The sequence below is a fragment of the Glandiceps talaboti genome, chromosome 22, assembly GCF_964340395.1.
Source record: "Glandiceps talaboti chromosome 22, keGlaTala1.1, whole genome shotgun sequence".
NCBI lineage: Eukaryota > Metazoa > Hemichordata > Enteropneusta > Spengelidae > Glandiceps > Glandiceps talaboti.
This window is the reverse complement of record NC_135570.1, coordinates 18,232,686-18,245,696: the sequence shown is the minus strand read 5'-3', so window position 1 is coordinate 18,245,696 and position 13,011 is coordinate 18,232,686. Positions and strand designations below refer to the sequence as shown.

Here is a 13,011-nt window from a genome sequence, read left to right as displayed (position 1 = left end):
CCACATAAAAAAGTTTTAAAAAAATATAATCTAAATTATTATCTTTTGAGAACTGTTACTATAATATTTTCATCAATTGATGAAGTTTATATAGATCCAACACGATATAGATCACTCAACTTCAGTGTAATTATAAAAGCAATTCTATTATATTTAGGAGAATATCAGGAAGCTGCACTAATACCAGAGTTGAAAATGGAAGCATTTTCACAGAATCAAATTTTTAAACGATTTTGGGATAAATGGAATGCAGAATATCCAGAGATAGTGAGATTTAGTTGGTGGCGTTTACGATGGCGTCAAATCTTTTTAAAAATAAAGTTAAAACAACCAAAAAAAAGAAAAAATAGGAAAAAAAAGAAAAAAAAAGAAAAAAAGAAACTAATAGGTTTTTTTGAATAATTTTTAAATTATTATTTAATTATTATTTAATTATTATTTAACTGTTGTTTAACTTTTTTTCCATTAATTTTTGTTGTAGTAAATCAAAATCCATTAGAGTATAACTATGATACGAATTCTTTGGATTTCTCATAGATTTTTTTAATCCATGTGAAACAACTATTAATGACAGTTTTGGTTTTGTAAGAATCTCATTTATCATTCTGCTAGGAGCGTAAGTATAATAAAGTTCGTTAAGAGTTATTGGATTATTAAGACAAATCCATAATCCAGGACCGTAACAAGAATGGATTTCCTGATATAGAGTAATCAAAAATGGTTTTTCTGTTGGAACTTCTCTCCATTTAATTGTAGGAACCTCTTGGATCCTTCTTTTTTCATCTAAAATAACCAGTAATAAATCCTCACCATTCTCTACGGGATTAGCAATAGCAGGATCAAGCAGAGAAAGTGGACTAAGTGGACTAAGTGGACTAAGTGAACTAAATGGACTTGATTCGATTGTGTCATCTTCGAAAGTGGTTGGCTTTTGACTTTGTTCGTTTGTCATTTTAAATTTATGCTATGCTGCTACGCTTGTGTGTATATACTCTATGATTTTTATCTGTTTAATTGAGTGTACTATGCATATACAATGGATTATAATGTATTTATAATAGTAAATGGTTGACTACACTGCAACGAATAATATAACTTCAAATAGCTTTCAAATGGCTTTCAAATAGCTTTTTACGATTGCGTCCTACGATTACACACTAACGCTTATTTTGCCTTATAACAGATTTAAAATGGGACATGTCGCTTTAAACCGGTTAAAATCGGTTTAAAAATCAATTTTAGTACCGTTTTAAGTCTTATTTTGCCTTAAAATTGATTAAATAAAGGGTATGTTGTTTTAACTGCGCCAAAATTGTCATTTATTATACTACTGAGGCTGTTGCGTAATGCGCTAATAAGAATTTATTATTATTATTATTATTACCAATCATGATTGTGATCGATGAATTATGATTACGATTATGCAAACTGAATGTGCCCCAGATCTGACATATAAAACTTTTTCCTGCTATCTGTGATGATAGAATGAACATCAATGTCTATCCATATGTTAATAATTGTACGGAGAATAGGCACAAACAAACAAACAAACAAACAAACAAACAAACAAACTACCTGTTTTATCTAAAATTCTTCAGTATTGGTGATATCCATAATGAGTGCTTTGAAAACTGTCCATCAAAAGTAAATTGTAAATGTTAAAATATTTAATGGCATTTGTGTCTTTAATATTATGTTCCTTTTACTACTAACTACAATGTGTTATATTGGAATAGTTATTCTGAGATCATTGTACAGTACTACCAGGTTCATATGATGGATTGAAATAATATTTTAGGGAGGATTTCTATTGGGGTAGGACTGTCTGTGGACTTAACCGTTATGTTGAACATACAGTAGTATAACTTACAGTATTAGCGTATGGTCTACCACCATCACCAAATGATCTTGCAATGTCCTTAGTAGTTATAACAGCTGCCATTGGATGGCCATTACCTATTGGTTTGCCAATTGTGACTATGTCAGGTATCACATCTAGAAAAAAATCAAAAAGAAACATCAACAAATTATTAAAACAGCTTAAAATATTTAAAGACTGGACCATTGTGTGCATTACCTGTACTTTAGCATGTGTGTGATACTTTTGGGATGATTGTAGATGACGGAATAACCAGATGTAAACTGAATGCCTTCCGTAAGGACAAAACTTTAGGTGGTTGTTCCTTCACACTTTGTCGAAAAGAAAAATTCTGCGCTACCAGACATGACACTTTAGTTACTACATTAATAAATAAAACATAGCTTTGGAACTGAAAAATTGTACATGTCTGCTTCTGCAAAAGTTGAGTTTGGCATATTTTCAACTCGCCATAACTTTCACTAGAGTCTACCATTTTAGATACTGTAAAAACATTAACCTCAGCTGACATCTCTTCTTTCACACTAGTAAATTCAATTTATGAGTTATTTGTAGGAAAACTGATTGTACGGCGATTTGATGAAGCATTCTTGATCCCCGGAAATGTCGGCCTCGTTTTTAGCTCATAGTTTCCTTAATACCGACCACAAAATCTACAAATTTCACAAAAAGATGAATTCTTATCTAAATGACCATAGTATAAAACAAGATTTAAACTGAATATGTCCCATAAGGGCAAAATCATTGATTTTTGGGCCTACACACATTGTTCGAATACAAAAGTCTAAACTAAAGCTATTAAACATGAAGTACCACTTAATTGGAAAATTATTTATATCAAAGTTAATGAAATTTGAAGCTTGCACAGTTAACATATTGTCTAATTATTTAAAAAAAATTGATTATGCAAATTAACCATATAGATTATAAGTTACAACATTAAGCTTTAAAATGACACATGCACTTTTTTACCACTGATCATTATTATAAATACATATACAAAATTATCTGAAATTTGAAGTTTCCATTCTTGAAATAGCCTAAATACCGAAAATCATTAATTATGCAAATTAGTCATAAAATTAAAAACTATATCAACAGGCTTTAGAGGATGTGCGCTTTGTCATGGTTGATGTATATCAGCCAAATTATATGGAATTTGAAACGTGCATTCCAAAGAAATAGCTTAATTATTGAAGATCATTAATTATTCAAATTACTCATTAAAAGTAAAGGCTGTGTCAACAAACTTGTGCACATTGTTATGGTTGGTATATGTACCAAATTCTATGAAATTTGAAGCTGGCATTCTTAAGATAAAGTGGAATTGCCGAATGTCACTAATTAGGCAAATTATTAATTAAAACTGCAATCTATATCAACAAACTTTATAGGACATATGCGATTAGTTATGGTTAACTTATATACTAAATTATATTGAAATTGAAGTACGTATTTTTAAGATATATAAAAATTGGCTGTAGAAAATGGGTGATTTGACTTGATCTTGCTTTCACAGCAAACAGACACCAACTAAAACATTCCTTTCAGTTGGTGTCTGGAGAGTGAAACAGGTATTGATCAAAGTGCAAAAGATTTTCAATTTTGACTGAGAATGAAATAGTGAAGAGTTTGTATGAATTTATCTTGCCGAATTCTCCAGCATGATTGCCCACACGTGTGATATTCCGGCCAACTCAACATGTGAAGTGATGTGAAGTGTTTATAGAATATTGCAGCATGTGTATCATAAACACAGTGACTCATTATGAAATGTTAACGTTGCAATGTATATTTGGTGGTAACTTCGCTGTCTCGGAACTTGCAATGCCTAAAACATTCACAGACGTTGATTGGACATGGTGACATGGTGTTTCTTGTTGGATGCGCGTCATACGCTTTCCCTTATACCTCCATGGTTATACCGGTATGCTCACTTTGCTATTTTCCATAAAGTGCTAGCTCTTTCACTTTAATATTCTATTTCAGAACCCTTACATATACCTCTCTACTGACCAGCAGTCATATCAGTAGACATTCCAGACATAAAGTAAACATGAAGACATTCCATTTGATACGCACCCTCCCACGACCAAACGGTAGTACAATGTGCACTGTGTGTAGCATTGTCCCTACGACAGGGAATAGTAAACCATAAATAGCAGCGTGATTGGGGGGGGGGGGGTGTTGACATAGGGGTCACATCTAGTACAGCCGAGTTTTATCTTGGTCATTTTTCACAAATTCACCGTTTCCCAAAAGGTGCAGCTTTAAGTGAAATCATCAAATGCAATAGACGACTTGCAATTTCAGCCCCTGAACTCTCATGCGACCTTGAAGCCAACTCATATCAATGGATTGTTTACATGTAAACACATCCCATCTCGTGTTGTTCACCGACACTACTTAGGTAAAACTAAATAAAATGTCACTAAAATGAACAAAAATGTACATTCTAATTCCCAATTATTAAATTCTAATCAAAATGAAAATGATCTAATATTTTCGTACCCATGGAACTTACATGTACAGAGATCGGGTGAGAAAGGGCTTCACTATTATGTGTACTATATAGAAGACAACATATGACGCAATGTAAGATAAAACACGTGGTTTCAATGTGGGCAAGTCCACTGTTCATGAATGGGTTGGGCAGTGACATAGTCTCTGAACAGTCTGTTTGTACATGTACATGTACTCAAAAATCTATGGTTTTCAAAGTCGCTATGTCTATGATTTGCTTCTTTTAAGAAAAAATACGGAAGTAAGATTTTCCATGGCTACGTCAGTATCGAACAGTCTCCCCTCTCCCCTCTGTCCCTTCCCTTTAGTTTAATAGTTCAGACGCTGCATGTGTCGTCACACTCACAGGACAATCTTTGACCTTTCAATGAAAATCTCAGCAAAGTCATCTAAGCAAAGTTGTCAGACAACTGTCTTTCTTGAAAACTACATGTACGCACTCGCTTTATTTACTTTTCTTTTGATTGGGTTCATTACCATCCTCACAGTGAACCTGTGCAGTAATTTTCCAGGTAGACACAACAGTGACAACAAAAATTGTAACATTAGTGTTGCATATTTTTACGTTGATTGTGACAGTACATGCTATTATGTATCAAAATAAAAACAGTGGACTCTCAATACTATAGCAGAAAGCAAAACATACAATCGGACTACAACTTCAAGTACAACTGTATACATTATACAAATGCATGCACCACAGCCTTTTATTAATGGAACCTCGTGACTTCATGTGTTGATTTCAGTGTACATTGTGGGATTTTCTACACCACGTATGCTAGATGCAAACATGGAAGTATTGTCCACCTCAAAATGTAAACATGTACATGTGCAGTATGTCAACACACATTCTTCAAACGCAGGTTCGTAACAATAACTCGCATGACCAATGCTATTTTCCTCACGAGGGCAGTAGACAACAACGAGGGATTCCTGCGTGATTTCTAGGGGCCGATCCCCATGGGTTTACCTTGAGTTTCTAGCGAGTTTCTCGGGAGACACGTGGAGCTTCATGTTACCAGTAGTGTAGGTCTCACCACAGCAAAATGTTTTACAGGTCTAATTACAAAAAATATGCAATTTACTTAATATTTAAACTAATAGCTACATCAATCATATTTTCAGGACAGATGTCCTTTGTTATCACAAATACATGCACTAAATTATATTGAATTTGAAGCATGCATTCTTAGCCCCCTAACTACGGAAAATAAGTTATTTTTTCTCATTGATTGCTATTTGCCCATTGCTGTTAGTGATCTCCTGGCCAACCACAACATGTAATGTGAAGCTTTATAGAATGTTGTAGCATAGCACTCATCGTAGAAAGAGTTTTAATGGCCAAAAACAAAAAATTTTCTGGGTAACCACCCATCACTTAAGTACCCCCTTCCTGTGTTATTTTTTTCTTCCGTAAGCCAATTAAGCCAATTAAGTCTGCACATGAAAGGGAAAGCACAAAAGTAACTCTCCCTACATTAATTGCCACCAGTGAAGACAACTGCAAAATTAATCATGAACTAGCCTATGACATATGCCCCACATACAACACTTGCTGTAAAGTACTACTTAAAAAAAACGGTAACAATGATAAGTAGATTGATTAACATTTGTTGAGGATGTAAAAAAAATAATCGCATTGTCGCATCACTTTAGACAACAATTCCCTTATGGGAGGCATTCATTTTAAATCTGGTTGTAAGTTGCTATAACTCATTTGGAGTCTGAGTTCTGCATATCTAGAGTGATTTGAATGCATAACAAACATTTTCATTAAAACTGTAAGCTATATCAACACATTTTATAGAACATATCCGCTTTGTTATGGTTAACGTATGTACTAAAGTATATTGAAATTCAAGTATGCATTCTTATGATATATCAAATTATTCATTAACAGTTGTAATGTACATCAACAAACTTGAGAGGACATATGTGTTTTCTTATGGTTAACGTATGTACTAAATTATATTGAATTTGAAGTATGCATTCTTAAGATATAAGCCTAATTACCAAAAATAATTAATTATGCAAATCATTTATTAACATTGTAAGGTACATCAACAAATTTTATAGGACTAGATGCAATATCATAAAACCATTGACAGCGACTGGCCGCTGAGGGCAGCCTTCCGAGTTTTCTCATATTAATATAGCGTAATTATATTAATTCATATTGTCTTAACAGTTTAAAGTACATGAACAAATGTATTTTCTTATGTTTGATGAATATACTAATTTTTATTCAAATTGAAGTATGGAGTCTTAAGATATTGCTTAATTATTTGATTTCATTAATATGCAAATTTCTCTAATTAAACATTAACTGATCTGGCTCAAAACCTAATCAGGTCTAGCTATTACCCTAACGATTATATATTCCAAATTTCATTACAATTGAGCCAGCCAAATTTTAGAAAATGATGACACAGACACACACGGACAGACAGGCAGACAGACAGACAGACATTCCTATTTTAATACCTCCCGTACCCTTACGGGAGGTAAAAAATGATGATACAGACAGACAGAGACCTTTCATCCCCTAAAATATGACCTTCTTACTGAAGGTAAAAATGGCATACATGGCTAGTATCTCAACTATACTGTTTAACCTTCCTATTTTACATGACATGCTTATCTTTCCTCACTATAAATGTACTTTTATAAGCATTATCTAACGTTAATATTTTTGCAGTGAATATCATACTATAGATACTGTAACCCTGGGAAATGTTTTAACAAAGACAACTTTGTCTGTGGAGAAGTGAAAAACATGAAATGATGTGGTCAAAAATAATTTTTTTGTGACTACAAATAGTACAATGCATGATGTGGTTATCCATGCAATTTATTGAACTGAGAAATGTGTCAAATTGTTAGTCTCTGCAACCAGCCCATGACCAAAAGTTGAAGATTTCTAGTATGGAAAATAAAATATCAAACTATGGCAAATACCTTGTGTTTCAAAACCCCAGTATTTCACTCCTGTTCGTCCATAACCAACTTGAACTTCATCAGCTATACATAAACCACCTGCTTCTCTCACATGACTGATAAACATAAAAACAAACATCTCAAATGCATTTACAGATGTGAGTTATGTATGGTACAATATATACAGTACTAATATAACAGTACATTTAAACTATTTAAATATGAAATTGGTCTAGATTGACACTTTATTGCCAACAACTTGCAAAAGAGCAATAACAGAACCAGAGCAAGTTGTGTAGTACTATTTTTCATTTAACCTCAAATGTCTGTATTAATATAATACATATATTACATAAACAAAATCTATGGTACAGATACTGTACAATCAATTCATTTGTAATTAGAGGAGTCTTGTTGAGGTATCTCATAAGTTTGAATTCTAAGAAATAGCAGTAATGGACATAAACAAAGCTATAATGCCTTAAGAGTGAAGACTCTATGTACTTCCCAACAAATTCAGTTCAGTATATATATATATACATATATATATATATATATATATATATATATATATATATATATATATATATATATATATATATATATATATATACAAACAACTATTACCTGTAGACATTCTTTAAGTAATTCTTAGGTGACACAACATTACCGGCAGCTGCAATAATAGTATCAGAAATAAATGTAGCTATTCTGCGTCCTTTAGTATGAGCTTTATCAATGACTTTCTTCACTTCATTTGCATACTTCTCTCCAGGATTCAAAGTATCATCTCTGTAAATACCACGGTAAGTATCGGGACAGGGTACCTTTAATGGAAGTGAGGATGGAACGTTTTAGTTGCTGTTTGGACAGTGTATCTTTAATGAAAGTGAGAGTAAAATATTTTAGTTGGTGTTTGGACAGGGTGTCTTTAATGGAAGTGAAAATGGAATGTTTTAGTTTGAGTTTGGACAGGGTATCTTTAATGAAAGTGAGAATGAAATATTTTCAGTTGGTATATAGACAAGGTATCTTTAATGGAAGTGAGAATGAAATATTTTCAGTTGGTATATAGACAAGGTATCTTTAATGGAAGTGAGAATGAAATATTTTAATTGGTATATGGACAGGGTGTCTTTAATGGAAGTGAGAATGGAATGTTTTAGTTGGTATATAGGGTATCTTTAAAGGGCCATTGCAATTCTGTTTTTTCACTTTTCATCAAATCAATAAAAAAAAATAGCCACTTAACACATTTCTATAGCTATAGAAACTGAACGATCCCTCAGGACCAGGTTTCTTGAACACCGACGACGCAGCTCTACTTCATCTGAGGTCTCCCAACATATCCATGTGGAATCACCAGGCCATCATGTTGACTTGGTCAAAGTGCAGGTTTTGGACACTGAACCACGATATTTCGAAAGGGGAGTGAAGGAAGCCATTTACATCAGGGCATTACAACCTTCTCTCAACAAAGACGGGGGGCGCTACAAACTCCCAAATGTCTACGACTCGATCAATGACCTTCACACAAAGAAGGTCAAGTTAGATCATTCCGCTGATGAAAGCTGTAGTGTTGACAGCTGAAAATTTCGGAGAAAAAAATATTCGGTATTGAGAACAAAAGTTCAATTTGTGACAACATTTCTATAGCGTTGAGGAGAAAAAAGTGACCACGAATAGTGAAAATCTCGTTAGAAATTATGCTGCTTCCACATTGATGACACCCTCTGCTGAGCAAGTATCTATGAAAGCATTCCTGTTATGTCTTCATAGTAGGAACACATTAACCTTGAACTTCACCTTCCTAACATGCATTGCTATAACGCTCAGTCACAACAACAAGTTCTAGAAACTGTATCTCTCGAACAGGTCGGCAAATGTTCATCAGATTTTTCAAGTGAAGAGGATCACAGCCTAGCGTCTTGAGGAAAGGAATGTAAGGTGATCGAATCACTCTTTGTGTTACTACAGGATCCAAAAACACAACATCAAACCATTGTCGACTAACGGCACTGCTAAAGTGAACCGCTAGGCTAACAACACCAAGACCAGGTTGGCCTTAAGGATGACGTACTATTACAAATGTAAACAACACCTTTGGCTTTGCCAACACGTGAGTGCTCGGCATATTCCGAAGTCGAAGGAAGCAGGGTTGGCAGTACAGATTTCCCCCCTCCCATTTCTATATGACGCATGCAGTATATCAACATTTAATTATACATTCCTTTCATTAGGGGGCAGTATGAACATATTAGTGTAAAGAAAGAAATAGAATTGCAGTGGCCCTTTAATGGAAGTGAGAATGAAATATTTCAGTCAGTATTTTGACAGGACACACACATACACACATCACTACTGAACCTAATAGTTGAATTAAAATCATTTGACAGCATATATCATAAAGTACATGCACAGGTATATGTAGGTAGCAAATTCTACAGAAAGGTCTGTGAAATTCATAACTCTTATCTTACCACATGAACCCAGTCTTTAAGTTCAAAACCTCTCCCTGCATTGTAACCTGGGCTTATGTCAAGGATACTTGTCAAATTACCATGGTATGCGCTGCAAAAGGATATGTAAGTGTAAGAGTCATTTGACTAGAGAAAGAATGTAAACAATCTGTACAGTGTATACAGTCAATTATATAATTAATGTACATGTAATTATGTAACCAAACTTAGAAAGTTGAAGACATGTCACATCTGTTTTATTCAAACTTCACTGCCTACCTGTTTAATAGAACAGCAAGTTCATAACTACCCTTCTTACCTGAATCTTTGGGTAAATGGGTGTGTTGATATCAGTTTAATACATATAATCTTAGTCACACCAATATATTGAATTATCTTTCAAAGTGCTTTGCTTCATGTTAGCATGAAATCAATACTATTATGTGTCCCTGAGTTAGCCAGTGTTCAATTGCTTGGGTTGGCTCAAACAGTATTTTAGTAACATGTAGAAGTGGTTCAGTTGTTCAGCTCTTCACTATGCAGTTTTGTTCTTATTAGTGATGTAAGAAAGTGGTTAGTGGTTTCATATGATGACTCACTATAAAACACATTTCACACAGAAAGTTGGTAAAATATTGCACTTTTATATTAAAGTTGTAAAATTGTTTAAAATTGCCATTTTTTCAATATTTCAAATACTGTAGAAGATTGTGTAGAACCAACCTTTACCATGTAATCAATTGTCTTGTCCACGGATGCAAGTCAAATTGACCCTTGTAATGACGTACAGCTTCAGAGAATAATTCGATCGTAAACAAAATGTTTTGAACCACCTGCCATTACCCCACAAATTGCCACGTTATTTAAGAGACGAGATAACGCGAGAATTTGGGACGCGACTTCACTATCATAGCTAACACGTTCGAAGTGTACGTGTCTGCCTTCCGTAGTGTAGGCAAACGTAGAGCTATGTTTGTTATCCTTGAAAGTTGAAAGCTATAATTATTGTGCAATTGTTGTATATAGTTTCTGGTTGCATCGGCAAGTTCATTTTACATGACATACAGAAGTGTCACATTGTCACGTTTTATTACTTTCGACGTGCTACAACCGACGGAAGTTACCATACATCGTCAATCACCGGTAGTGAAAACAATACATTGTACATGTCGAAATCGTTGCCACAGCCACAGAGGAATCACAAGTCACGGTGGTTGTGTCTGTAACATTTATAAGTATTTTTGATATTTGGAACTACAGATGAAGAAACCTGTAGGCCCGTTTGCATAGGGTGTTCGTCGTCCCTTCGTACGAGTTGAGCAACGTAGACCCCTGCATGCTGCACCGTCTGCAAACAGGGCTATCTTATGGCAGTGATCAGTTTTACCCATCTACGTTACCTACTTCACTTCAATGTCGACAGACGATTCCACAAAAATTTACCTTTCAGCAGGTGACTATATAAACTGCTCAATGTGCCACTGGTGATGGTATTTACGTATTCAAGGGCATGTAATGAAACACAACGATGTGATACATTTTACAACGTCAACGATAATGCATGGCAGACGCAGACCTCAATGTGCTTCTCGTGACATGCGTTCATTTTGACAATGGTACCGATCATTATCAGGAGAAAGTGGCTCAACTCAGGAAAAATCACTGTATAAACAAGTTTTGCCTCTGAACACAACCAAATTCACTTTCAATTATCAATCTATTACAAATATTTATGGAAGGAACGTTAGCAAATGCCCAGCTCGCTAAATAGTTCAACACATACCCCTCTCCATTGAAATGCATAGACTTCGATACTTGACGTGCGATCTTACGGTAAAATTTTACATTTTTAGGCTGCAGTGCATCACCACATCCTGGTTCGCGTACATATAATCATGGATGTATAAGATAATATCATCGAGATCATCGCTATAAGAAAGCCGTGTTGGCATGTATTTTATTTCCAGCAAAATTCCACAATATATCAAGCTGCCCTGAGTTTACTTGTGTGACAGTACGAGCCGCCACCTCGTAAAGTTTGTTTAGTAGTTTATTAGTTACCATATTAATTACTGTTTACTGTTTGTTAGACCCAAAGCGTGTTATTGGGACAGCTAGTTATATCCGACCACTATGCGGTTACATTCATTCTTCTGCTCAGACAACCCACCCCAGAAAGGAAAAAGGTTATAGTACGCCGTTATAAAGACATCATCAGATTTTTGTAGTAAGCTTGAAACTTCACAAATCGTAAAGTCACCAGCTTTAACTCTGTCTTCACTCGTGGAGCAATAGAACAATTCTCTGATAAATGCTCTTAACTTCCATGCACCAGAGAAAAGCAAAACAATCACGATCAGGCATAACACCAGATGGTACACACATGAAGTTGCAGAAATGAAACGAGAGAAAAGGAAAGCGGAACGATGATGGCGAACAACTCAGCTTACAATCCACAGAGAAATATACAGAAATCGTTGTAAATTACTTCACCAATTGATAGCAAGCAAGAAAACAGACTACTTTACCACATTGATTAAGGAGAGAGAAACTGACCAGAAATCACTATTTTCTATTATCAACTCACTACTCCACCGGAAAACAGATGTACCACTACCTACACATAACTCAGCTCAGGAACTTGCAGAACGATTGTCGAATTTCTTTGCGGAGAAGATACAGAAGATACGAATTGACCTTCAAAGAACTCGGCCAACAACTGTTACACATAAAGTACATTGAAACATTGAAAATAACCTAACACATTTTTGTCCAGCTACTGTCGACGAAATCAGGAAGATAATAGCCCAATCACCAAATAAATCCTGCATCCTAGACCCGATTCCAACCCTACTACTGAAGAAATGTCTAGATACCATATCTCCAGCAATAACCAACATAGTGAATCTTTCGCTGTTTACAGGCACCTTCCCAGATAAGTTTAAAACAGCCATCATCTCTCCACTGCTAAAGAAACCCAATTTAGACCAGGACATCCTCAAGAACTTCAGACCAGTGTCAAATTTACCCTTTATCTCAAAGGTCGTCGAAAAAGTTGTTGCGAAAAGACTTTTGAATCATGTGCATTCTAACAATCTTGCCGAACCGATGCAGTCCGCCTACAAGAAAGCACCCAGTACAGAGACCGCACTTATACGAGTTCAAAACGACATACTTATGGCTTTAGATCAACATCAAATGGTTATGCTTGTA

The 13,011-nt window shown here is 34.8% G+C and overlaps 1 protein-coding gene across 1 annotated transcript in view; it reads right to left on the bottom strand.

Annotated features, from left to right (window-relative positions):
* Positions 1–13,011, bottom strand: part of LOC144451992 (5-phosphohydroxy-L-lysine phospho-lyase-like) — a 191,722-nt gene that overhangs the window by 68,448 nt on the left and 110,263 nt on the right. The window contains exons 5-8 of the mRNA XM_078142954.1: positions 9,820–9,910; positions 7,967–8,166; positions 7,361–7,455; positions 1,871–1,995 (exon numbers count right to left, since the gene is read on the bottom strand). Of these exons, the coding sequence (XP_077999080.1) occupies positions 1,871–1,995; positions 7,361–7,455; positions 7,967–8,166; positions 9,820–9,910 (511 nt within the window). The remainder of the gene's footprint in view (positions 1–1,870; positions 1,996–7,360; positions 7,456–7,966; positions 8,167–9,819; positions 9,911–13,011) is intronic.